The sequence below is a fragment of the Hippopotamus amphibius genome, chromosome 15, assembly GCF_030028045.1.
Source record: "Hippopotamus amphibius kiboko isolate mHipAmp2 chromosome 15, mHipAmp2.hap2, whole genome shotgun sequence".
Taxonomy (NCBI): Eukaryota; Metazoa; Chordata; class Mammalia; order Artiodactyla; family Hippopotamidae; genus Hippopotamus; species Hippopotamus amphibius.
This window is the reverse complement of record NC_080200.1, coordinates 60,880,391-60,907,302: the sequence shown is the minus strand read 5'-3', so window position 1 is coordinate 60,907,302 and position 26,912 is coordinate 60,880,391. Positions and strand designations below refer to the sequence as shown.

Below are 26,912 nucleotides of genomic sequence, written 5' to 3'. Positions count from 1 at the left end.
CCCACACCTATGACCTAAAATGTGTAAGTACTGCCAAGAGACCCAGGAATATTTCACCATTGCTGTCCCATTGACTCTAAGTTTAGAGGCATGGGCCTGAAGAGTGGGAGAAACTCATACCACAAAGTCAGATACAGGCTAGGCTTTCTCATTGTTGGGTGCTGGGGAACCCCTAGGAAGCCACAGTCCAGGTGACCAACAAAGGCAGGGCTGTGTGTGTCTCTCTGTCTCTCTTTCTTCCCATCCTGCCACTTCCTTCTCTGATTCAACATTATATACAAGCATTTTGCCAGCAGACTCCTATTTCTGCCAGCCGTCCATGGGATCTGGAGCACTGAAGAAATAAGATGGATTTCCAGAGTTCAGGATCAGAGAAACCTCTGGCTGCACATTACCTGGCCTGTTCCTCAATGAGGAAAAAGGGAATCGTCCTGAGAGTTGGCTCATCTCTGGGGCCGGAGAATTTGTCCCTTTTTAAAAAAATTTTTATTGGAGTACAGTTGATTTACAATGTTGTGTTAGTTTGAAGTGTACAGCAAAGTGAACCAGCTATACATATACATATATCAACTCTTTTTTAGATTTTTTTCCTGTATAGGTCATTACAGCGTATTAAGAAGAGTTCCCTGTGCTCTATAGTAGGTCCTTATTTTATCTATCTATTATCTATCTATCTATCTATCTATCTATCTATCTATCTATCTATCATCTATGTATCTATGTATCTATGTATCTATGTATCTATCTATCTATCTATCTATATCCATCTATCATCATCTATTTATTTTTGGCTGCACTGAACAGCACCAGGTCCTTATTTTAATCAGTTCCTCTTCAAACCCCTCACACCCTCACCTTGCCTCCAATCTCCATCATCTCACACAGTCATTCCCATACTCCTGGGGTCCTAACCCCAAGTGAAAAGAAGCTTATAAGGTGTTCTGGTTAATTTACCCTTTCAAAAAATCTCATGGACCCTTATTTTAAAAAAACAAAGTGGGATAAAAATCTCTATTCAGAGAAACCATAACTAGCTCCCAAGTGCCTCCCAAATGTGGTGAGACCTCCTCAGATCAGCTCAGGAGTGCAGACCTCAAATCATGTGCAGCTTTGATCTCATGTGCATCCCCAGTGTCGGCCCTAAGCACTACCTTAAACCCGTGTGGACTCAGGGACCACTGGACACTTACTCATAACCGATACAAAACCCCTCCCTCCCTAGCTCTACCCCCTACTCCTATTTGCACCTGTCAAGTCGCATTTTGTTAAACCCAAGCTCAGATGATGCCTCCTTCAAGAACCCTTTCCTGATCCTCTTACCTGGATGTACCTCTCCCTTCAGGGATGCCCTGAGCCCTTGGTCCTCTCTCACAGCTCTTGACATCACAAGTTATTTCTGAACTGATGTCACTCCTACTCCTTTCCAAGGGAGATGCCTAGAGTCATGACTTCCACCTTATTTAGATGTGAACGCCCAGTAGAGCTGGGCTGATATCATGATTCCCCACAGTAACAACAGTTATCATTTATTGGGCCCTTTTAACATGCAAACAACTGAGAGGCACAATATCAATCTCATATGATCTCTGTAATGACTCTGTATAATTGTTGCAGTATTGTTATCCCCACTCTAGGATATGCAAACAATCTCAGAGAAACCCCATTCTGTTCCCCAGACAGACTAAGCATGATTTCACCTCAGGGCTCTCGCACCGGCTGTTCCCTCTGCCTGGTACGTACTTCCACAGATCCACCCACGACGGCTCCTGGCTTCAGATGTTTGCTCAGTGGACACTTGGCCATGGAGAACCTGGCCACTCCGCCCTAGGACATCCCTACTTCCCTTAGTCCTTCTCTCCATGCTCTTCTCACCGCTAGTATCCTGTCAGTATCAGACCTCTAACAGAGCAGGCGCTTTGGCCTCTGCTGTTGACAGGTCTGTGTCAAGCACCTAGAAGAACACCCTGCACAAAACAGGTGCTCGGTAAAGACTTGCTGAACTGAACCCCACTCTCCAAGGTCACAGAGCCGGGAAGCAGCAGGCGGAATCAAGGTACACACCCACGTCTGCCTAGCCCCTCAGTCCGTGCTGTTAACCACTGCCTCCTGTATTAGTGAAACTCAGAACGCAACAACTATTTCTTCTACAACTGCAAGTAAATGCATTACTCTTCCTCATGCTTCTACTTGTTCTGTCCTTCAATATTAAAATTACTCAGCCTCCTCTGGAATTTCCCCCACATTCCATTCATGACTGTCAACATTCACGTGTTGAGTCCCACCTTTCCTGCTGCCCAGCTGTCTCCCCTTCCCCACCCGCCTCCCCACCTCCACCCAGGGACTTCTCTGCCTTGCCCTTCTGGTCAGTATACATTGCTTTCCTGGGTACCATGTTTTCCTCTTGTCTTACGCCATTATTTAGCTAGAATACATCCTGCCATTGTGGTAACTTTCTAGGGAAAGGTGCCTAGAAGATAGATTTCATGAGCACTTGCAAGTCTGAAAATACTTGCTACTCTTTTGATAGATGATGGATAATTTGGTTATGTATAGATTTTAGGTTGAAACTTACTTTCCCTCAGAACTTTGAGAGCATCACCCGAGTGTTCTTTTTTCCTCCAGTATCACTACTGCAAGTCAGGTGGCATCTGTTTTGTTCCTCTCCTGAGGTTTCAGGGTCTTTTTATGTGGTTGCTGTGAAATTTCATGATGCAGAAGTTGAAATCTTTTTTATTCCAAGTGTAGGGTATTTCCTATGAAGACACAGGGCCCCCTAGCTCTGAGGAATTCTTCTGTATTACTTCATTGATAATTTGCTTTTCTCCATTTTCTTTCTGGGGCTGTAGTAATACGTCAGATCTCCCGGATTTGTCCTTTACAGCTCTCGCTGTGCTAGTCTCATTTTCTGTCTCTTTCTCTTTATGTTCTACTTTCCCAGTGATTTCCTTGACCATTTCCCACTCGTTCCATCAAATTTTTAATGTGGGTAGTTATATTTTTACAGCCTAAAAAGATATTCTTGTTCTTTGATCCTCTCACATATCAACCCAGTCCTTACTTAATAAATACAAGATCTTCTTAAATCCTTCTCAGTACTGAATTTAAAGTTTTAGCTTTTAATCTCCCCCTTTTCTGTAAATCATCTGTTTCTTCTGACAGTTCACGTTTCTGTTTTCCTTTATGCCACTAATTCACCCAAATTCCTCAGTCATCTTTGCTAATTTCTCATATTTGAGAAAGAGAAACCCGCCAGCAGCTTCTTCCACTACGACATCAATAGAAGTGTTCTCCACTGTGCATCCCTCCGTTAGAATTTATGCCGAGGAGGGTGGGGCCTCTGGGCTGGCAGTCTTCCTGCAGAGGAAGAAGGTGGGGGGCAGCTCCAAGCCCCCTGCCAGCCCACCACTCCACAAGCCTCTATGAAATGAACTTCATCCAGGCCACCAACAGCCGTAACGGAAGTCTAACTTTCTCAGGAGTTTGTTCAGTTTCTTCAAGACGCCACACGTGGTCTTCACCCTGGAGTAAGCACTGGCCCCAGGGCTGCCGTCTTGGTAGGAGGGTAGGGATGCCACGGGAGGAGAGAGAGCCATTGTCTCAAGTGCTGACTTTCAATGAATCCCTCCATCTGAAGCCTCACTTCTCTCCAGCCCCCAAGCTCAACTCTGAAGATTGAGCCCGTCTAAGCATTCACACGAGACGGCCAGTCCACCTCCTCCCTCCTGACCCCGCAGATTCTTGGGAAAAACATCTACATTTTCACTGCTTATCACTCCTAACTACTTTGCTTTCTAGAAAATTTTCAATGACTGGCTTGTTGGTGACACCTACTCGCTGGCCTACGTGTTCTGATCTCTTTCGTGAATGCTTTCCCCGTTGTAATTCTGGACTTTATTTTTCAGAGGGTCTGAGACTTGGGGAGGCAAATGAGTGGAGAGAGTCATGTCATCTTAACTATTGCCCAAGACGCTATCATTTTTTAAATTTACATGTTCCCTATTAAATTAAAGCATGGTCAAAAGCATGTAAGTATCAGTAACATTGGAAAGACTAGCGCCGAAGTCTACATAAAGATGCCACTCTCTTACAAAAGAACAAAAGAGACCTATTTATCCCATTTTAACTAGCAAGGTTGCCATGTGGTAGGGAGAGAAGGGAAGGTGTCAATTTCTGCGAATCAACAGAAAAGAAACACAGCAGGAAAGCCTTTGGGGCTCACAGCACCACAAACACTTAGTTCCGGACCCAGCTACTAACTCACAGAAACACTAAACGACGTTAAAATACTAAAGGACATTAAAACGACACTCCCTGCTGCTGTCTGACCGGGATGGACAGCAACTGGACAGCAATCAGATGCTGCACAGAGTGATTTTAAAAGGAATGTCTGGGAGTCCCAGGCCTCCAGGCAGATGGAGGCTATTAAGCAGGGATCCGCAAGCACAGAGGAAGTGTGCTGAAGAGATTTTAGTACCTGTCCTCCCTGGAGAGAAAGCCTGGAGGGAGCAGGCTTCTACTCAGATGAGGGTTCCCTGCTATAAAACGGGATCCCTTGCTGTGGAGGGTAAATGACTGGCTGAACAATCACTTTGTTGGTGGAAGCTGGAGAGGGTCCACGAGTGGGAACGGGCCCATACTCCCCAAGTGCGTCGGGGTGCAGGATGGCTGGGTGCACAGGGCAGGAGAGAGATCTATTTTACGTTTCTGAGCCAGAAGAAGATGCCTGGGCAGGGCCTGGGCTCTGAGAGCATGAGCTTCTGAGGAGAGGGAAGGGGCTGAGGGGCGTGGCCAGAGGGGAAAGCACTGGAGCATCTGTGGTTGGGGAGGGGGTCCCCAGTGAGGTCCAGTTCCAAAGAAGCCCCGGAAGTTCTGGTTGACAGCCAGCTGTAATCACCTTGGAAAGAAGACTAAAGTGTTGATTCATATCACAGGCAGATCACATTCTAACTAGTAAATCTAAACTAGGATTTTTTTTTTTTTTTACTTAAGGGTGAGCCGGAAGGTTCACAAGAATTGTGTAAGTATTTGTCCACAGGCAGAAAGAGATTGCCTTTAGGAAATGCAGTGTAAAGGGCAGAAGCAGCCAGGCATCACATTGCATTCCAACCACATCCCAAGTGCTGTGTGATAAACACACTCGTTCATTACCTGAGGAGACTTCAGGTTTCCTCTGAGAACCTGACAGTGGAGACTGCAAAGCTTTTATCTAGGATTAGGCTTTTTTTTTCTTTTTCTTTCTTATAACAGGTGCACCTGAAAGTATTAACAAATCAGGGAATGAATCTGAGATCTCCAAATATGTGGAATGTGGGGTTTATAGTGTGTGATCCCCTCTAAACAATGTGTTTGATGTCCCTTTGGCGGGGGTACAGGACGGACACTCCTGGACCAAATTCCTCTCCATATTAGGTCAGTTTTCATTATGACCGTTGGCTAAGAATCTTCATTTAATCCATTTCATTTTTACCTAAAAATAAGCTTCTGATGTTTGACTTAACTTTAATACATATTTACAACTCAGATTTCTATTTTTAACAGGATTAATTTTGCTCTAAACCAGAAAATGAAAGGATTATGTTATCTGCTTTACAAAACTGAACAAAAATTGGTACTGGTAGTCATATTCAACAGGATGTTGACACATTTCTGAGGCATTTTTGCTTCTTCAAAATCACTAGTGATTTAAATAAGTTGAAAATTTATATCATATTTCTACATCCTTGGTGTTTTTCTTTAATAACACAAAATATACTACCTGTATCCCTATAGCATGTGTACTGAAGAGTATGAGATGCTGGATTCAAAGTGATCTAGGTTCAAATCGCATCCCTGTCATTTCCAGCCAAAGTATCGATAACTTTGGGCAAGGGACTTATCACTGAAAATAAGCCTCAGTTTTCAAATCTGCAGAATGGGGGTAAGAACCACACCTACCTAATTAAGTTGTTGGAAACTACATGAGACATGCTCTTCTCTGAGCTTCTAAGAGATGACACTGACCTACACTTCTGGCTTCTCTCTTTCATTTGGGTTCCTGTTCAGTTTCTAGACTTCTACATTTGTGGGAGGCATCTGGGCTTGGTCCTTGGACCTCATCTCTCTAAACGTACTTCCTATGTAGTACCTTCTAAGACTCACGATTTCAAATACCATCTACTTGCTGATGATGCCTAATTTTTATCTCCAGCCTGGGCTTCTCCCCTGAACTCCAACTTGTGTATCCAACTGTCGGCTTCACAGGTGTATTTTGATAAACACACATCACATGTCCAAAACCGTGATCTTAATATTTACTAGCCCTGCCCTGAAACCAACCAGCTCCCTCTGTATCCTGCTCCATCTCAGTCAGTGGTGATTCCATTCTCCTGGTTGTTGAGTCGGTGGCATCCTTGAGTCCTCTTTCTCTTACCGTCATCACCTAGTCCATGAGCCAATCCAGTCAGCGGCACCCTATCTACCTATACAGGATTACACTGCTTTTTATAACCTCCAGTGCTACCATGCTGGTCCAAGCCATCATCGTCTCTTGCTTACATTACTGCAATTATCTCCCAACTTGTATTCTTGCTTTTACCCTGGGTCCCCTACAGTGTATTCTGTTACAGACTAAGTCATGTTGTGTCACTCCTCTGCTCAGATCCTCAATAGCTCCCACAGATGGGTACAGCCAGTATTCTGAAACCTTCATCAAGACTTATGATATGAGGCCTTCCCTGATCTGGCCTTCCACTCCAACCTTGCTGGTCACTTTGCTGACCTTGTGTCATTTCTTTGCCCTCTTTCTGATGCACCCCCACTGGTCTTCTTGCTATTCTGCAAACATATCAGACACACCTCCATTTACCAGCCTTTGAACTTGCTGTTCCTTCTGCACAGAACGCCCGTCCCCTGGATGTTAATATGGCCGGCACCCTCGCTGCCTTCATAATAGCCTCAAAAGTTACCTTCTAATTAGAGCTCTCCCTGGCCACTCTGCTAAAAATTCCTGTGATTTTCTGTCCTCTCCAGCTGAAATGAGGCCAGGGATTTGGGCTGATATTGATCAATTCTGTATCTCTAGGGTCTAAATCAGTGCCAGTACATAAGAGGTCCTTAATAAATAATTAAAGGAATTAATGCATTCAACAGTGAGTCACTGTCTATTCAGTATCAACACTTCCTAATGATCAGTGACAAATCTCCAAAATCACAACCCTGAAAACACAAGAGCTATTTTTCAGTCTTGACTTTACCAGTGCTTTCAGTTAGCAAACCAGGTGGCTCCAAACTTTACGAAGCCTGGAATGGTATCAAGCACACAGATTCAGGTACGGAGACCAAAAGCCCCAAGATTCCTGATCTCTCGCAAGCGTTAGAATCGGCCCGCACACCTTTCCTGGGCCATAGTTTGCTAAATTCTAAAGAGGGCCAAGGCTCTTAAGCAACCCGAGTATTTATGCAGAGTTACAGAATAATTTGGAACTCAAAAACCCGCCAGTAGCGATTTGCATGAAGAAATCTTTAAATGAATATTTAAAAGTATGCATTTGAAACAAAGTGATTCAAACATTAAAAGTGCTCATTGTAGCTCAAAAATCAAGAATCTTCAATGGCATGTTGATTTTTTTTCCCACTAGGGAGCAAAAATGAAATCCGGTCAGAGAATCTGAGGAACGGATGGAAATGAGGAGGGAAGTGAAGGCTCATGGGATTGTGTTGAACAACTGAAGTTCTCTTAATTCTGGCCAAAGCCTTCCGACACGCAAACACACATACCACCCCCCCGCACACACACACCACATCCTCAGAAACATTCACTCCAGATATTAGAGAATAAGCAATCTTTACAACACATTCACTTCTAAAACCTCTTCCTATGTTCAATGACATTGGGAGCTGTCCGGTCTCTTCCCGCCCCATTCACATCCTGCCCCCCCACCTCCACCAGACCCACACTCCCTATTTTCACTAAAGTGATAGTGTAACATGCCCAAGTTCAGCACGTATGATCACTAGGAGAAAGAGCTGGAAGCTAAGACTCCTGGTGTCTTTCCCCAGGTCTGTGCAGGGAGTGAAGTGGCCTTTAGCAAGTCACCCGGACTCTCCAGGACTCAGTTGTCTCTTCTCTCTGCTGTCTGGGAAGGGGGTCCTGGGGCTTGAGTCTTCCACAAGCTCCCCCAGGTTCCTGCTCCTTGCCACGACCTAGTAACTTATTTTACAAACTTCTAAAACAAAGTTTCCAAACTTATCTAAAAGAAGATTCCATATAGGTCCTCAGCCCCATCTTCCATCTAGATTGCCACTCTTGAGTCCCTACATAATAGGTATTTGGATACTGGCACTGGGTTGGCATCAATGAGTGTCACTTCCAAAATCTATTACAGAGAGAGGAGTGAGTAAGAGAATAAGCATACTTAGCATAATTTGGGGGCAGCCGAATCCCAGCCTGTGCCCTTGTTACGCCAGGCCAGTCCACACCGGCAATTACTGTGCTGAATTTAAAAAGCCCCTGGACACCTGTCTCCCATATGCAACAAGTTGCTTTTTTTTATCCTATTTATCTCCACAGTCATCCATTTATGTCAAGAAGGGAAACAAATGAGTGCAGCATCTGTTACTAGAGTGTCACAATTACCAAATACTTTCATAAGAGGAAAAAAAATCGACAATAAATCCAGGTTAGTTGTCAGGTGTTTTACGAGACACAACATTAGTCTTTCAATCATAGTGTCTCGTTTAAGCTGAACATATGGTGCTACCAGCAGAGAATCACCAGCTCAGCCTGGTCTTTGACAGGCACAGCGACCACAGAAATGTCACCTCCCCTGAACTGGCAGAGAAAAGCAGGCTTCATCCCCAAACCCCAGTCCAGCCCCTCCATCCCTTTAATAAGCAGGCAACAAACTCAAGGGACTTTATCACTGGTTACTTTTTCCCCAATTGTTGGAATCTGTAATTTCAATGTCAGGTATGGGAGTGTGCTTTCCTTTTCCCAGCGACTAAACTTAGACAAAATATAATAAATTTGAGGCATCACAAAGTAGTAAAAATTCAAGGCAATTAATCATGGGGTACTTTTTCACTACTATTGAAATCTTTGTAGGCTGAATACCTGCTTTGGGAAAATTCCTTTTTTTTTCTACAACTAAATGTAGATAACTATATAGGTGATCACAGAAACGCTGTTATTTTTATTCTCCATGCTCTTTTTCTGGATACAATCAACAGGTCTATGTGATTCTGTATTAAATTTCACTTTAAGGATGTATGTCTTCGTCTTCAGATTGGCGGGGGTGGGAGGGAGAGAGAGGGAGAGTGAGGAAGGGAGACAGAGGCAGACACAGAGAGACAGTGTGAGAGAGAAAACACTAAGAGTTTGAGAGATTGCATTACTTCCAAAAAGAAGCAACCGGTAGATCTGAGTTCAGATGCTAACACTGCCTACCTAGGGACGCCCTGGCCTGCCCTACCTTCAGCGGATGCTAAGCACCTGCCCGCAGACACGCCCAGCCTGAGTCTGCCCCAGCCCAGCCTTCTGCCTGCATCCTGCCCGGGGCCCCAGCACGCGCCCAGGCGCCCCCCGGGGCCGAGCCGCGGGCGGCGGGCGGCGAGGACCCTTTACCTGCCAGGCTGCCCGGCCTCTGGAGGGTGGCCGTGGCATACAGCTCCTGCGAGTGCTTGCCGTACGGCTCGGACGCGTGCACCAGGCGCTTGGTGGGCGACAGGGTGGCGTACGTGCCGATGGTGGAGCTCAGCTGGTGGATGGGCGAGGAGGAGATGGTGGACTGCACGGTGGGGGGCGAGGTCACGCGGATCGGGGACAGGCCGGCCGAGGACACGACGATGTTGATGGGCGAGCTGGTGCTGTAGGACTTGGCCAGGCGGCTGGGCGACTGCTTGGGCGAGGAGCCGCGCGGCGCGGCGTAGGCGGCGCCCTCGGGGGCCGAGCCTCCGCGCTGCAGCTTGGTGGGCGAGCCGCCCTGGGGCGCGGCCAGCGGGGAGCCCCCGCGCGGGGGCGCGGGCAGCGTGGAGCTCGAGTAGTAGAGCGCGGCGGCGGCGGCGGCGGCGGGCGGCGCGTCGGGCAGGTGGAAGGCGCTGCCCAGGCTGGGCGCGAACGGCTCCCGCGGCGGCGGCGGCGGCGGCGGCGGCGGCGCGGGCTCGGGCCCCGCCAGGTGCCCCGCGCGGCTCGTGGTGCCCTGTGCGCGGGAGAGCAGAGAACACGCGCTCTTAGCCAGCGGCCAGCACACCGACCCCCCGCGCGCGCCGCCCGGCCCCGGCCACCGCGGGCGGCTCGGGCGCGCGGGGGCCCGGGAAGCAGCGCCGCGCGGGGGATGGAAACGCACGCGCCCCTCGAGGCGCTCGGGAGGGGCTCCTCTCCGACCCAAAGGAAAAAAAAAAAAAAAAAGAAAGAAAGAAAAAAAGAAAAGAAAAAAAATCCGGGTAGCAAAGGCGGCTGACAAGGGGACGGGGATCCCGTCTGACACGTGGGACACTATGCCGCTTACACATCTCACAGGTTTCTGGAATAGCAGAGGCATCGCGTTAGTCACCGAAACCTTTGAAAAGGCCACCCAGCAGGGCCATCAGGATCTACTTGAAGGCAACCCCGATCTGTTCGTTTTAATGAGAAATTCAGGCGTTCAGCCTTTTCTTCCTCCGCCCCCCACCCGCACGGGCATGTCATCGCATACAGTTTCTGCCTCTGAAATTGGCCAAGTTGCATACTTATCTGGAGAACATAAGAAATGAAACATACTCCGTGGAGTTTATTCTGTTGCCATTTTCCCGTGGATGCTTCTTTGCGGATAAGTTAAAAGGAGGGGAAACTATGAAGTCGGAATAAATATGCTTGGGCTTTCAGGCTTTAAAAAAAAGCATTTCCAGAGGAAGCAGAGCAATTGTAAATGAGAAGACTAAAAAAGCCTCCCTTTTCTAGACTTTAACGCTGGGCACCAAATCTTTCAGCATCTCTCTCTCTCTCCAGCTCGCTTTTAAGAGCCCCCTGCAGCTGTGTCTTCTAATTGAAAGCCAGTTGCCTCTCATTTATTTACAAGAACACAAAAGACAACAAGAGCTGGGGTGGAGCTGGAGAGACAGTTGGAGGGGAAAGCACTTTCCTTGAATCTGGTCCAGAGACAAATTTGCATCCGAATGAAAACACTACATTGTCAACCACTTCTGGGCAGGAGCTCTGGGATCTTCCAGGCTTTCCCGGAGGAGTAGAAAAGTTTTTGAGAGCAGGCTGATGTGAAAAGCGGATAGGGCTGTACACAGAAAAAGAGAGAAGCCTGGAAGGCAGTATTTGAAATTAAGGGTGAGAATTAGGTGGGGAGGAGGACACCGATGAGATGGGGTCAAGGGGGCGAAAGAGACTGAACAGATGCTCTCCATTGAAAGTTTCAATTTTGCCTCTCCACCCGCTTTGGAATGGCAACTGGCAAATTACAGACTGGGCACTTCCATCCGCACGTATGCATGCAGCATTCCAAATTTTATCTGGAATGTCAGGTTCCCATGAAGATCTGAGGGAGTTAATTGGGCAACATCAAAATCCTCTATTAAGAGTATCCTAGATAGGAAGAGAGTCTATTGAAAGACATTCTGTGTGAGGGGGGTGCATGTGTGTATTTGTTTATGTATATATTTCATATATTTGCATATGTGGTATATATATGTGCATTTATTTATATATGATGTACATATTTTACATAATTGCATATGTGGGGGGTGTGTGTGTGTGTGTGTGTGTGTGTGTGTGTATTTATCAATCCACTGACAAAGTTTCTCTCCTTGACCAAACTCTAGTTAGGTTCCTCTGAACTCTCTTCTCAACATGGTTCTGCATCATCCAGCTTTAGCAAGAATCCTCCACTCTCAATGTCCGATCACTCTCCATATCTAGTTCTAGTTCCTCATACTGTTCTAGTTCCTCATTCTTCACTATCCCCCAGGTGATGTCTCATCACTGTCTTCAGCAAGAATCCTGTTAGGGCTGTTTAGCCAGAATCCTCCCCATCCCCCCACCTCCCCCCACCCCGGCCCCACATTTCCTCTTAGTAATTTTCCATCCACTGCCCCCCAACCTGCTCCTAGGCTATACATTCCTCCTTTTCCTTGTCATTTTTGAAATTGAGCCCAGTTCTATACTGTCTCTTTTCCCCTACTGCAATACTCAAAATTCTTTTTTCTGAATAGAAACAGTATTTCTTGCTTAAACTACTGTCCAGTTCTGGTTTTTCTTTAGCATCACAAAGCAATTATTTTGAGTTCAACAGTAGGAGTGGAAGTAAAATGTAAGCTCCATGATTTTGTTCAGTAATGTGCCTCCAGCAACTAGAATAAGAAGGATTCATAGCAGAGATACCACGAATGTTTGTGCAATGAATGAAGGAATGGTTAATAAAACTGGCCCCAAGGCTTTGACATGAGGGTTTCCATGGCGGAGAAGCTCTGCAGAGCTGGTGTGCTCACCTGAACCTCAGACATACAGTCTAGTATCATCTAGAGTCATGGTGGGGGAGGAGGGGGCTGCTTACATCCAGTTGTGCTTCCCTCGAAGTAGAATTTCTGAGCGTGAAATGTATAGCCTGGGCTTCTCAAACCTGGCTGCATATTATAATTGCCAGGGGAATTTCTGAAAAAACATCTCCGTACCCAGGCTGTATCCACTAGCCATTTAATTCAGAATCTCAGGAGATGGGACATGTGATTCCAAATCGAATATGAGAACAAGTCATCCCTAGAGCAGTGCTCTTCCAAGTGTGGTCCCGCTTCCATCACCCTGCATCAGAAGCAGCATCAGCATCAGCCCACCTTTACTGAGTGGAAACTCTGGGGGAGGGGCCCAGGGATCTGTGTTTTTTCATGTTCTCACGGTGGTTACCATGCTTGTTTAAAGTTTGCAAGCCTCTGATCTAGAAGAGATTCTGATTCAGGCCTCTGACAGTGGGCCTGAGGGTCTGCATTTCTAACAATCTTCCGGAAGATGCTGCTGGTCTGAGGACTACTGCTAAGGTGCAGATAGGGACCATCTTTCTTCACTTTTCTTTGGAAGCTCTCCTGGGGCTGAGCAACATTCGACTGTGCAGAACCCAGCTGGCAAGTGACAGAAAAGCCTCCAACAAGAATTTCTGGAAACTTTTCCCACAGGGGCATGAGGAGGAGAAAGAACCCCGGAGGCTCTAAGGAGAGTCCCCTGCTTACAACAGAACAAATACTTTTTGTTATGTCTTAGATATACAACATTAATAACCCTATGTGACATTAAAGATCCTATTCCCTAGCAGCACAGTTTTCAATAAAATAAATACTAAAGTATACTAATATAAATTAAAACTACATCATGTAGTATTCTAGTCTTTAAGTATTAGAATAACATGGATCCTAGGGAAACTTTGAATACATTGTGCAAATACTTTTTTTTTTTCTTTTAATATATTGGAACTTCCAGTTGGAGGAGTGCTAACTCTGCTGAATTTTATTCATAAGATTTCTTAAATGGCCCCCAAATCTATAAAAGTTTTGAGAACTGCCAAACTAGTTCCAAGTATCTTGACAGGCTATAGCAGCCAATTCAAAACCTTTTAAAGTACTGTAGGATCTTGGTGAAATGCTGCCAGTAACTTTTTTACAAGAAAAAAAGAAAAAACATAAACAATAAAGTTGTACATGCATCTTAAGATGGGTACTGTCTATGTCTGAAATATTCTATATCTGTACTGTCCAATATGGTAGCCACTAGACACATGGGCCCTAGACACATGTACTGGATTTTAACACATTTAATTTGAATTAATTTGAATTTAAATACTCAAATATGTCTAGTGGCTACCTTCCTGGATTGCAGAGTTATGTAAGCCCTTCTGCATTTTTTAATAAATAATCTGGGGGTATTACACTCCATTCCAATAGCCTGCACAATAATAAGTGCCTAAGAATGATCCTTTGTCTAAACAGAAATTTTTTTTTTTAGCATTAATTGGACAAACACAGTAATCTTTTGGGAGCTTATCTCCACTCTTGTGTTTATGTTTTGTCCCACTATGTAATTTCATTTAGCAACTCTTAAGGATGCATTTCAAAGAGAGCTGCACAATTCATAGGATGGTTTATTATGACCTAGGTCATTGGATTAGAAACAATATGCGCACATTCAACACACATAGAATTTCATCTACTTTACTGTCATGGAAGCTCAATTCCACCTTAAACATATGTTAGCACTTTAAATAAAACTATAAATCCAATTTTAAAGTTAAAGTTCCAAAACTCAACTTTTTTTTTAAACTAATGACTGCTACATCCTACTTTTTGGAAATGGGTGCATTTCCAAGGGATGAGCATTGAAAAACTTTTTTTTAATTGAAAATGATAAAATAAATGATAAATGATGATATAAGGATTTTTGGAAATATCTGGAGAAGATGGAGCCCCAATACGATCCTGGATGACACAGAATGGGCCACTGACCAGGACAGTTCCTACTGGGGCTGTCATTCCCGGCTCTCTGAATCAGTCTCAAACCGGAGGACTACTTTCATTGTCTTTCCCACCCCTCCAAAATGGGGAACCCATCTATGTGAAATTGACAAGGAAGCAGAACATCGTTAAATAGATGCTCTGATTACAGAGTTTCCAGTAGGCAGAGGCTGGTGCACATTAAATGTCATTCCTTTCTTGCTTCCCATTATGAGAAAGTCATCAAGAGAAAAATAAGACATTACTTCTAATTTCTATGGACACTTTATGTAGATTATACCTCAAAGGAGAAAAAAAGATTTTTTTTTTAATGAGATGAACAATACATGTAACTCATCAAAGCTCTTTTATAAGATGAACTATTTCATCTACATTCTAGTTTACATGTAAGTTTCAGATGGGTCAGACTTAGGATATACTACAGTTGTGATTTTTACATCATGTGTTTGTGTGTATACACTTGGTATACTGAATCCTCCTGTGTAATTAGTGAGTGAATTTATGCCTATTTTACCAAAATGTTTAAGGAGAGGATGAATTTTCAAAGTGTAGTAGGAAGAATATTGAAATGGGAATTTAGGCAACTATACATTATTCCCATTAACTAAGAGTACTCAAGTTCCATGCAGTAATTCACGCAGTAACTCAAGAAACCATTAACAAGAGCCTACTATATTCCATGCACTTTCTTGAAATTCTCTCTGCGACCCTCCTCCGTTTATTTTGACATTATTTTGCAGACCTAAAACATTGCTATATTTTTGTTGTTACAGAATACTATCTGGCCAACAATTACATTGTTTTTTTATTGGAAAGTTCCAACCGCCAAAATATGGCACTCTTGGACTAGAACATGGCACAGGCCTTAACACCCAGCATAGCTGTTTCTTGACCTTTTTAGGCTTTATCTTCTGTAAAAGGGGTAGAGCTGGCATAAGGGTGATAAGGGGGAAAAAATTCTCTAAACTTGGAAACATTTAATCCTCACCCTCTGGGGATTTGGCAGTGCAAAAAAAAAGGAAAACAAAACCCCAGTGCTTACAGCCAATTAACAAGGGACTTGACAGCCTGAACTCTCTAAGGAACCTTGACTTCAGATCATGAGTTAGCACCGTCACTTAGCAAACCCACAGTTTATAAAGCAGACCCATGATTTACAAGCAGTCCTCGTGAAGATGCCTTTAGACCCGCCAAGTTTCCTGGAATCGTCAGCGAGGCCCCTAACTCCGGGTCAGGAGGAGCATCTGCCCAGAATGCTAGGCAGCCGGGTCGGCATCTCAGGAATGAGAAGCCGGAGCCTGTGTTTTGCGGCCTCCAAGACAGGAGCCTCGTGACTTGGGGTCAGCAGTCTGCTCCCCCAGCAGCTGTATTCATCACCTCCCGTTTTCCTGGCATCACCATCAGACTCGTGAACCTAATAACTCATCTCGTGGTCTCTCCCCTGTGTAGGTAACTCTGGTTGTGGGGGCCGAGATCACTGCCAGGAGTGGTGCTCCTGGGCAAATACAGCATCACGAGAGGCAGAGGTGGAGAGTACATTTCAAAGGAAGGCAGGGCCAGGGCCACAGAAGAGCCCAAACATGTGAATGTGGCATTGGATTTGGTGGGAAGGAGTCAGGCTGGTGTTTGAAGGAAAGAAAATGCAGAGAGGAGTAAGTGGTGAGCAAATAACAGCAATGACCAGAGAACATTCTTTCCATGAGTTAAGAAGCCTGAATAACTTTTGAAAACAAAAAATGAGGACATGGCTTTACGATGACATCTTTGAAGAAATCCATCGCTAAACCACAACGATCTGGTAACGTGATTTTGTAATATCAGCAACGTGCTGCTGATTAAAATGCCTGAGAATGTGCTGAACTTTCTAGGGTGAGTTGGCAACAGGGCTCTAGGCTTGCACAGGAAGATGGACAAAGCCAATTACTTTCACAACTTGGAAACAAGAAGAAAGCACCAACTCCAAAATGCAGAGGTCTTATTTTGATATTATATGAAATGTGCCTGTAATGTGCAATTAAAGTGAATCTACACCCACAAAAAAAAGTTTTGTGCCCTTGACTCCCTGGGATGAAATCAGTTTGCTTGAATACTACTATCATGGCTCCCAAAGTCTCAATAACGTCTCTTTTGAAATTGTCTGCAGAAGAAAGGCCACTCTCTAAATAATTCCCAAGATAGAAAATCCTGGTTCTGTGAAAAAGATCTGATTTTGGAAACAGTCAAATAAAATCATCAAGTGCCTTGTCTAGCAATTCCTTTGAGGCGTGCTGCTTTGAGTGAAAACTCACGTGAAACATAAAACGAAGAGGCAGTTCACATGCCATCCCTGGAGTCACCACCACTGCGATGAGGTGAGGAAAGGAAGGCTGGGTGTACCTGGTGATGATGTCACACTAACATTGAAAGGTGGTACCCAGAGCAAATTAAACTTAATTGAAAAATGAAGGCACTTGAAAAAAATTTCTTCCTTAGATGAAAACGTCTGAATTAAATAAGAGCTATCATTTTGAGATAATAATGGAGACCACCCTTACTGCCTTCTCTTTGCATGAGGGTTCCAAAATTATGGAGGATCAGGAGGGAGGGAGTGGGGGAGGGATGGAGGTGGGGGGCAGAGAGAGAGGGAGAGGGAGAGATATCTTGCAAACCACATCTCCCCTGTCACTGCAGGCAGGCAGAAGGAGAAGGGGGTGGTAGCAGATCCACTGCCCAGGACCCCTAAGCCACTAGCATAAACAGGGTAGTGCAGACTTTTGCACCCTGGGTACTGGTCTTTCCTTCCCTCTGACTTCCCTTTAATAAAACTAGGATTAGGGTCATTATCAATAAATAGTCTCAAAAGTATTTCACGTGACCATTTCTGTGGTCTACCAAGTGGAAAGAAAATAGAGATGAAAAATTAAAACAGTGACATGAGTGTCATAAATTTACCTTTAAGAGGGATTTTTTGATGGCAACTTTCCCAAAAAAACATGAGCCTTGGCAAAAATATACTACGTACAACTTTTATTTCAGCAACAGGCTCATTTAGTATAACTTTAATACCCCAAATATTTGCTCAGAAGAAATATTATACTAAAACGTACACACCCTCCCCACGATGAGAAATGTTTCAGTTATTGAAACCAGATTAAATATGTTTCTACTGGAAAGAGAAAATGGATAAGGTTTAAAAGCAGAGCATTGAGAAAGGACTTCCAACAGGTAATCATCTGAAAACTATCTTAAAAACAAACTGCCAGTTTCCCACAGATAGGCCAGACAAAGTGTACAAAATGATATTTCTCCTCTAAACGCAGCATAATATATACTTTCTACACTAAACATGTCTCAGCAATTTTGTGTTTTCCAAGTTTTTTAGTGACTTTTTTCCTTATAGGGGCTGCCCAGCAACAACTTCTTTCCTAATTCAGCAAACTAGAGTGATGTCCCACCAGCTGTCTGTATAACCTTTTGCATTCAACAATCAAGAAGCAGGTGTTTATTGGGGGATTGAACCGTGTGTGTCCTGTGTCCATCCTGCCACCATCCGCAGAGTTCTCCATCTCCTTGACCTTCACATCTACCTGATGTAAAAGTGCACCAATAAGCAAGTTCCAAACTCATTGGCCTCTGGCAGAAGAGAGCAGATGGTGTATTTGTAATTATGATATAGCGCAAATGAGAACTTTTAAGACATAAAAGTCAACGCCACGTTAAATAGACAGGCCAGATTAAAAAGAAATGGCAATTTGCTTCTAGAAGAGCTTACTGCTCTTTTAGTGTATCTACCATTGTTCAAGTTTTGTTTTACAGGACTATCATACAATTCTTAATTTCCTGCAGTAAGCAGGCATTTCCTAGGATTATGAATACGTACAGGTTCACTTTGGCTCTGCTAGACAACATGAAAGTGGTTTTAAAATATTTCAATTCCTGTATTTCCTTGCCAGTATTCTGTGTCCAGGTGCATACTTTCATACTTCTTGCTTATTCTGTCTCTTTGAGTAATGAAACACTTGATGAGACGACTTTGTGTTTGGACATGGGGAGAAACCAACATTTTTAGAGGACCAGAAGTTTTATATTCGGCATTTCATCTAATCCATAGGAAACTGGATGTGAGTGGAAGCAGGAAGAACCTGGAGAAGACCCAACTTCTTAATCCTCTCCCCACTAATGGCCTCTGCAGTATGAGTATAAAGAAGAAGGCTGGGGTTTCAGGAATGTGGTGAATATTTGGTGAACCCTGGGCCAGTCACTCTGAATATGGAGATTAATTTTGTACACTTTCCACTCCTGCGATAAGGCCATCTGATAGGAAGAAATAGACTTATATGCAACTAACTATAGGATATCATGTGAGAAATCACAGAATGATGCTTTTCACACATAAGTCAGGCCATGTCGTGCTGTAACAGGGAAGAGCTAAACTGGACTCCATGTTAGATGTTTCTTTGACTTTAACCTTTGCTTTTTGCTGCTTTTGTTATTATAATCATACATGATGGCCTGTCTCAGGCAACACTGCCCCTCTCCCTGAATGTTAAACTAAAGTGCCTCTGTTCAGTTCAAGGCAGACAACCTGCCCCGCCCACCTGCGCGAGTGACTGCAGAAAAGAAGACATTAACATATCCCCTCACTGAGGCTGGTCATTCTCAGAGATGTTTTGCAAGACTGATGGCCCTTTCACTTTACTTCCTCACAGCCTCTCCCTCTCTCATTCTATAAAACAAAGTGGTATCCGGACCCCGATTAGATGGTTCTTTCGGAGACACGAGTCTGCCATCTTCTCAGTCTGCCGGCTTTCCGAATAAAGTCGTATTCCTTGCCTCAACACCTCGTCTCCAATTCATCGGCCCGTCGTGCAGTGAGCAGAGCAAGCTTGAACTTGGTAACAGTGCCTCTGCTCAAAATTCTCTACTTGCTCCTCTTTTCACTTTGAGTAGAACACAAGACCCTCATGATGATCAACCGATGAGCAACCTGGTTTCCCATCCACTTGCGAACGTCTCCTCCCCACTCTGGCCACCGGGACTACTTGCTGTCCTGTCAACATACCAGGTCACCTCATCCAGGAATCACTGTCTTTGCTGTCCCCCAGACAGCCACACAGCTTCCCTCTCTTCTCCTTCATGTCTTTGCCCCCAGACATGGGGCATGTCTTTGCCCGCCTATGCCACACCCCATCCTGGACTCTGGATGGCTTATCCTAGTCTGCATTCATTCCCTCCTCATAGAATTCATCACCATCTTATGCAATTTACTTATTCACTGTGTTGATTTTCTGAGTTCCCATCACTGCTGCTAGAATATAAGTTCCTTGAGGACAGGGACCATGTCTGTGCTCTTTATGTCTCCATCCCAAGCATGTATAACAGCTCATGGCATGCAGTAAGCACATACAGTATCTTGAAGGCATTAAAGGATAGCCCAGAGATATGTAAATGTGATTGGAAAAGCAGCTCTGTTTTGACTGGGGTACCTCACAGGAACCACACAAACGCCAAGGTTGACTCAGAGGAGGAAGAGAGGGAAGGAGGGGTAGTCTCCACAGCCTGTTCAGAGGCTGGGGCGGGGAGCTTGCAGGGTAGCTGAGCAGAGCCCTGGGGTGGGGCAGAGAATAACTGTGAATCAGATTACAAAACTTTCTGGAAAGGCCTTGGGGGTCTGACGGAAAGGATCTTACACTCTCTCTTCTCCAGCCCAGTCCCATGAACTCATCTTAGAGTCCTAAGAGAATGACTTTCAAGGATTTTAGTGTTTCCCGGCAATTTTTGTGACTCACGGTTCTTTCCGACTGACACGGCGGGGCAGGGCAGGCTACGCACCAGGGCCTGGCATAGAGCCTGGAGGTGATCGGCCAACACGTATTATGCTGGCTAAACCAGTGTTTGTAAAAATTGAAATTAGGATCTTTGAACATTTATGACATTCCTTTGAATTTATATTCTGACATGATTTAGGAGCCAGATAGAAAACCATTTGCTTTATTTTAGAATTACACATTTTGTTTTTTTCTAGGCCCCTCAAAATGAAGTATTTTTGTGTGACTTGATAACTGACCTTGTTAACCTGGTCTGGCATCTGTGAACCATTATTTGAAATTTACTGGCACTTTATGGTGACAGGATATTCTAAAAATCCATCTAGCCCGGAAGGCATGAGCTTTAACACCATTCAGAATATTGAAAATCATGTGTCACAGGGCTCGGCAAAACCACTGGAAGAAGAGGGAGTCTCAGGATAATCTGAACAAAGGAGATGTTACGGGAATGGGATGTGGCCTTCCTGCTTTCAAGGGTATAACACTAATTGTTGAGTAAAAATACTGATTTACTAGTTCAGCATTTCTCTGACATGATTTTGAAGTCACAGTAGAACATGCCTTTCCCACTGCAGCATACTGAAGCTGAAAGTGAATCATGGTACCCAAATCCGCCACTTTGCTAAAACGAACAGGATGCATCCATCCACCAGCAGCCGCCCTCCTGTTATTCAAGTGATTAGAACAACCCCCTGGTTTGAATATTCAGACTTCAACCACCCACCTGTCAGGTAAATGAGTGCAGGCCAGCAACCTCTGGCTCAAACTGAAGCTATCACCTTGAACATGCACATTTATAGATGCCCTCAAATACATAGCTTTGATGTCTTTACAACCGCGTTACCTTTTCTGATTAAACTTTAAAGCAGACTTTTAATGTGAGGCCCAATCTGTCCCTTGAGCTTCCACTATTTATTCCCACAGCAACTGGCAGATGACAGAATTGACTCCAACAACATGGAAGTAGATAAATCACCCTATTGCTGGTCCACATGTGGAGAGCTCTTCATAGGGTCAAGCTATAGATGTATTTAATTAAAACAGCCAACATTTAAAAGGAAACCTATGAAACTCTCCTTTGAAATGACCAGACTTCAACTTAGTCAAGATTCTCTTCCTGTTCTCACTGCTGCTGCCTTAAAATGGTGCCTGATAACTTCTCTAAATGTGCTGAATTTGAGTTTTTGCATCTTTAAAATGTAAATGGTAATAGAGCCCTGTTGTGGGGATTAAATAAAAGGATGTATGTAAAACAGATTACTTCTAGGTTTCAATAAATGGTAACTATTAATTTTATAAAATTTTATAAATAAGAAAGCTTTAACAGTTAGTCCTATATGTGAATTGAGGTAACAAGATACTCACAAATTAAGTTAATAATTAACTGATTTTTCTTCTGATACTGATAGATTCATTTTCCATGATGCTCAGCTATGGGAAATCTGATGTTTTTTTCATTTGACTTAATTTTTCAACTCAAATTATAGGGGTCTTAGATATTTACGAGAAAAAGCCAAGCATAACTATTAAATGAGTTCAAGATAAAAATAAAAGAAAGGTAGAACTGTGTTTAATTAGCTACATGTCTTAGAAGTTCTGGGAAACTGGTAAAAGCTAAATTCATAGCCTTCATAGGTCAATTTGAGTATAAAATATTCCTTATTTCTGAATATTTCTGGCCCCTCGGACCTAGAACTGTGGCCAGATAGAGGATAAAAAAGGAGCTGTAATCCACTTGTTTGCTTTCAAAGAATTCAAAATTACATACAGTCCACCACTATCACTGTATCATGGTCAAAGAGAGTCAGCGTAGATGGGAAGATGAAAAATATATTTGCTTTCAAGAATGGGATGCTTTTGAGAGAAGAAAAAATCTATACCTAGAGAAAAAATCCTATAGCTTCCATTTCATCTTTAAATAAAATAAAAGATTAAAAACATCTAATAACATTTGGTATACTAATAACATCACTCAAAATTTCAAACATTATATAATGTTCTCATGTAAGCAAACAATAAGGACTATTTTGTATACATGATAAATGCATGTATATAAAATAATTTTTTCTAATTAATCAAAAAAAGTTCTTTAAGACATTCCCTCTTGTGTCCTATCACATTTCTGTGAGGAAAGTAGAACAGACCAATACTTTTAAAGAGCAGTGATCCAGGAGCTGGGAAACACCTGGGTTAGTCTGTGTGCATGGACCTGACTCAGTGACTTAGAGGTCCTTCCCTTCTCAAGCCCCACACACCTCTAGCTCTCTGTCCAAAGTGAGGGTACCCTCTGAACCGGGTCACGCACTGGACCACCAAGGGGGAACAGGCCCATTTCAGTGGGATGTTTTATTTACCATTCCCTTTTATCCACATAGCCCTGGCATCAATGAGAAGGTAAAAGTTACAAAGCCACTGATGGATAAGGGTTTTGCCTGAAAAAGACAATCATATTTTTCAGATAGTCGGAACAATCATTTAACTTTAATAGTTGAAATGCACTGAGACTTTTCATCTTACGCTTCATTTATGTCCATATCACCTTAAAAAAAAGCATCTCATGGTGACTGTGCGAAGCCATTCTAACTTGCCCTGCCTCCTCTCTGCCTGCAGACATTTCTTGGGAGCCATGTGGATGGGTAGGGGCTGGTGATAAAAGATGAAAATGTCCCTGCCCTCAGGTAGCTTTTGGTTTAGTGGGAAAGACACGTGGATGCATAATAAATCAGTGACAGAGATGAGCGTTCTTGTTCCAGGAGCCTGGGGTAGGTAGTGCACCTGGCGAAGGGTTTCTGGTAGAGGCACTGCCTAGTAGATGCAGAAAGGATGAAACTAAGCTGTCAGTTTAAGCGGTGCTTATGGGGTTGTGAGTTCTTCCTTCCAGGAATGAATGCACAGAGATTAAAGGGGTCTCATGCCCTTTTACACTGAAAGTAAGTATAAAATAGCTTAAAACAAGATAGCTCTTCAATATATTAATTCTGGAGGGTTGACTGAATATAGCCTGCACCCCAAAATTATCAAAACTGAAGTACTGGGTGGTACACACACACACATATTACAAAATCTGCATCTTTCTGAAAAAAAAAAAAAAATGAGGGTTGGTAGCCACTTCTTTTTACCAAGAGCTGATTTGAACGGCAGCTAATAAATGTGTACATTGAAACTATAAGAACAAGCACGTGTCTTAAAGAAATAATTAAGAGCACATTTCAAAATCAAACGACAAAGTATATCTATTCGTACACTACACACTGTTATCTTCAGAACAGTTCTGTGTATGTGATGCTGCATTTAGACAATGCTCCTTTATACGATTAACCTCAGAGAATAATTTCATGCTTTTTTTTTTTAAGAGAAAATGTGTTCCAGGTGCCCTTACCACTCAGAATGTATGTCATATTTATATCACATATCAACACAGAAATAGGAACTAGGCACACATTTGCATATTCACATAGATAAGTATATGTAAAGCAGGTAAAAGTTGAGCAATTCACAGACATTCCTGCAGAAAATATGCTTATAATTCCGAGTTACTCTATAATCATATTGTATTATTCATTTCCTTCACTCACAGCAATGAGGGCATCTCTCCAAAGTTGCAGGGCACAAAGCCAGGAGGGGACACCATAGCCATTTGACAGCCCTGCTTCCCTCCTGGCCCCTTGGAGCCCAAGGACCAACACAGCAGAGGGCCCCATCCCCCGCACGTACCTGGCTGAAACTCTGGCCCGCACCTCGGGCTTGTGTGCTGCGGGCAGGGAGCTGCGACGGGGCTGTCTCACCCAGGGCCAGGGTCTGGTTGCTATGGTAGCTGGCTGGATACTGGAAGGACCCTTCAGGTTTGGAACTGAGCTGAAGTGCACTCTGGGAGAGCAGGCTGGGCCCTGCATTGAAAGTCATTTAGAGCAGTAAGTGACAGCCTCAGTGAAGCAGAAATGACATGTATTATTTATTGAGAGTAGCCTAGAATTATCACACGCACATGATTCCAGCCATCTATGCTTTGAATTCTGAGAACTAAAATGACCATATAATTTGACTCCAGCCCTCAAATGAGATTTTTTTTTTTGGTGGTTTAAAAGTTCTCCAAAGAGTAGTTGGGTTTTTTTTGTTTGTTTGTTTGTTTGTTTGTTTGTTTTCAAATGATCTCATCCTGACCTACATAAAGACATTTCTTACAAGACAAATTAGTTAATTAAGTAGTTATTTTTGGATCAGACAATATCGGAAACATTTGAAAAAATTTAAAAGTCTACCTTTTGAAATATGTTAATTACATTAATACAATCATATCTCCCACTTAATTATCAGGATGCTAAAACACTTGAAAACTTCCAATCAGTGGCAAATTCCATTGTGTGAATAGTGATGTAATACCTCAATGCCTGAAGGGTAGACAGTGTGTAAAATATTAACAGCTCTCATACAATGTTAGAATTCACTCTGATCTCACACCATCTCTGATACTTAGTTATCTTTGCCATCACAGCAATGCACAGGAAAAGATACAGAGAAGAAAAGATACAGTGTTCAAATCTGTGCTGCTGCAGCTGATACTACAAGTGATGGAGAAAGAAGTTCCTTGCCTCATTATTTACTTATACTCTGTATGAGAAAATGTGGTTTATTTTCTTCCTTTCTTTTTAGATGGGATCTTTGCAACACTTTGCCCATTTCCTTTGTAAGCATATTTTCTTTAATCAAATTCCATACTCACTTTGGGAATGAAAAGAAGTATAGAAGAGTGTACTACTATTTTCTACTGTGTGTGTTTGAGAGGGGTTTGGGGTAAGCAGAGTTGGGGGGCGCGGGCTTGGTAACAAGTTTTATCACGTTATCTTAACCACAGTACAAGGTCATTTCTTTTTTGAAGGAGGGTAATTATATATACACACATTATGGTATAATCATTATCCAGTCCTTAATCTGCCTCTTTGGCTGTTTCAGACAATAGTACAATTTCTAATAAGCATAAGCAAATTTCAAGTTCCTCACTTCTTTCTTTCTAAGGACAGAACATGGCTTTTTATTTCAAATGAGACTGCAGTTCTGACATGACATGGATCATTTTTTTGGCGGGAAAATAATGTGTCTTCTCCTAATAAGCATAGGTTCACAGAATCTTTGCATTCGAGACCTTACCCTTCCCTCTAATTCCCTGATATAACTTTTAAACAATGCAAAATTAGTTTTTCATCATCAGATATTGAGTAATAAGCCAAATAGCTAAAATAGGTAATACTTCATAGTTTGGAATCTACAGTTCCTGGAAAAAAAGTCAAGCAAGGAAATAAAACTGTTTCCATCTAGTCCCAATTTCATCATGAAGGGCATAACAAAAGTACAATTGTAATGCTTTTCCTTGTAATTTAGAAAACAGAGTCCCAAGAAAATAGTGTATACCAGATGGTGAAGTTTGCAATAGCCTGCAAAAAATCATTTAATCCATACTGATAGAATTATAGGGCTAATCACCAGAAATATGATGCATCTATGGAGAGTGCATTCAGAGTTTCATTCTGGATGCCAAGAACATATTTTCCCCACTGCTGCTGTCGAAACTGTCAGCCATGGGGACGGAGTCAAGGGGTGGTCTCTGATGCCCAGGCAATGGGCAGGCTGAGATATGGAAGAGCCTCTGGAAGGGAAAAGGGACCCGTGATGGGGCAGAGGCAAATGGGAACTGACTGCAAAAAGGAGAAGGATGAGGTAGGTACTGGGTGGACAGTGATGAATTGTAGCCAAGGGCTTTCCCCTTGATCCCTACCCTCCTGAAGGCCACTGCTCAATGGAGGGGAGTGAATTATGGCAGAATAACAGGCCCTTTAAGGTTACTGGTCAGCATTCTAACTAACAATGGGCAGCTTCCCACTGAGACTTCCTTTGGCTATTTCTCTCAGGATGGTCCACCCTGACACAATGGCTTGCACTGGCCATGTCCCCTCCTTCTCAATAATGCAGCTCCAGGGCCATGAAAGTTGAAACAGACACAGCAGTACACAGATTTTTGGAAATGTCAATAAAATTTTTTAAAAAATCTTTACTTTCATATAAATAATTTAGCAATCTATAAAGCAAAAACATTGTGTGTCCTGGTTATTTGCCTTTTAAAGAGATGTTGTGACTTTGCTCTGATGAACTTACTTGCATATGTAGTCAGCAAGTCAAACAAACTTGTCAATACTGAATAGATGCATAAAATTATCTCTAGAAACCTACAAATGCTCTCCAGGCAGGATCTATAGGTGGCAACTGAAAGTCCTTTTCGAAGCAATTTCAATTAAAAACATGATTTATGTGCCCCTGAAATAGACATCATGAAATAATCAAATCTGCTCATCTTTTATAGAATCAGTCGTGTATCTGATCAATACTCTATGAAAAAAAACCAAGATTCTCTGTCTCATTACTTTGTTCACACATCTCAAGCATGAAACCTAGATGTACTCTGACAAAGATAATTGCACCAATAAGCAATATATCATAATATTACAGCCCTGACATAGCACCTGGCAAGGACAAAGCAGTCAGGACAATAGCCAAAACACCACATGCATTTTAGAATGATTTTCTCACTGCTCCCTAGGTTTCAAATGAATAGCATGTATCCACTCCAATTTTAGAGAGCACAGATATATGAGAATA

General features: G+C 43.2%; 1 protein-coding gene across 1 annotated transcript in view; it reads right to left on the bottom strand.

Annotated features, from left to right (window-relative positions):
• Positions 1-26,912, bottom strand: part of CTNND2 (catenin delta 2) — an 805,106-nt gene that overhangs the window by 405,772 nt on the left and 372,422 nt on the right. The window contains exons 5-6 of the mRNA XM_057710226.1: positions 23,979-24,151; positions 9,602-10,175 (exon numbers count right to left, since the gene is read on the bottom strand). Of these exons, the coding sequence (XP_057566209.1) occupies positions 9,602-10,175; positions 23,979-24,151 (747 nt within the window). The remainder of the gene's footprint in view (positions 1-9,601; positions 10,176-23,978; positions 24,152-26,912) is intronic.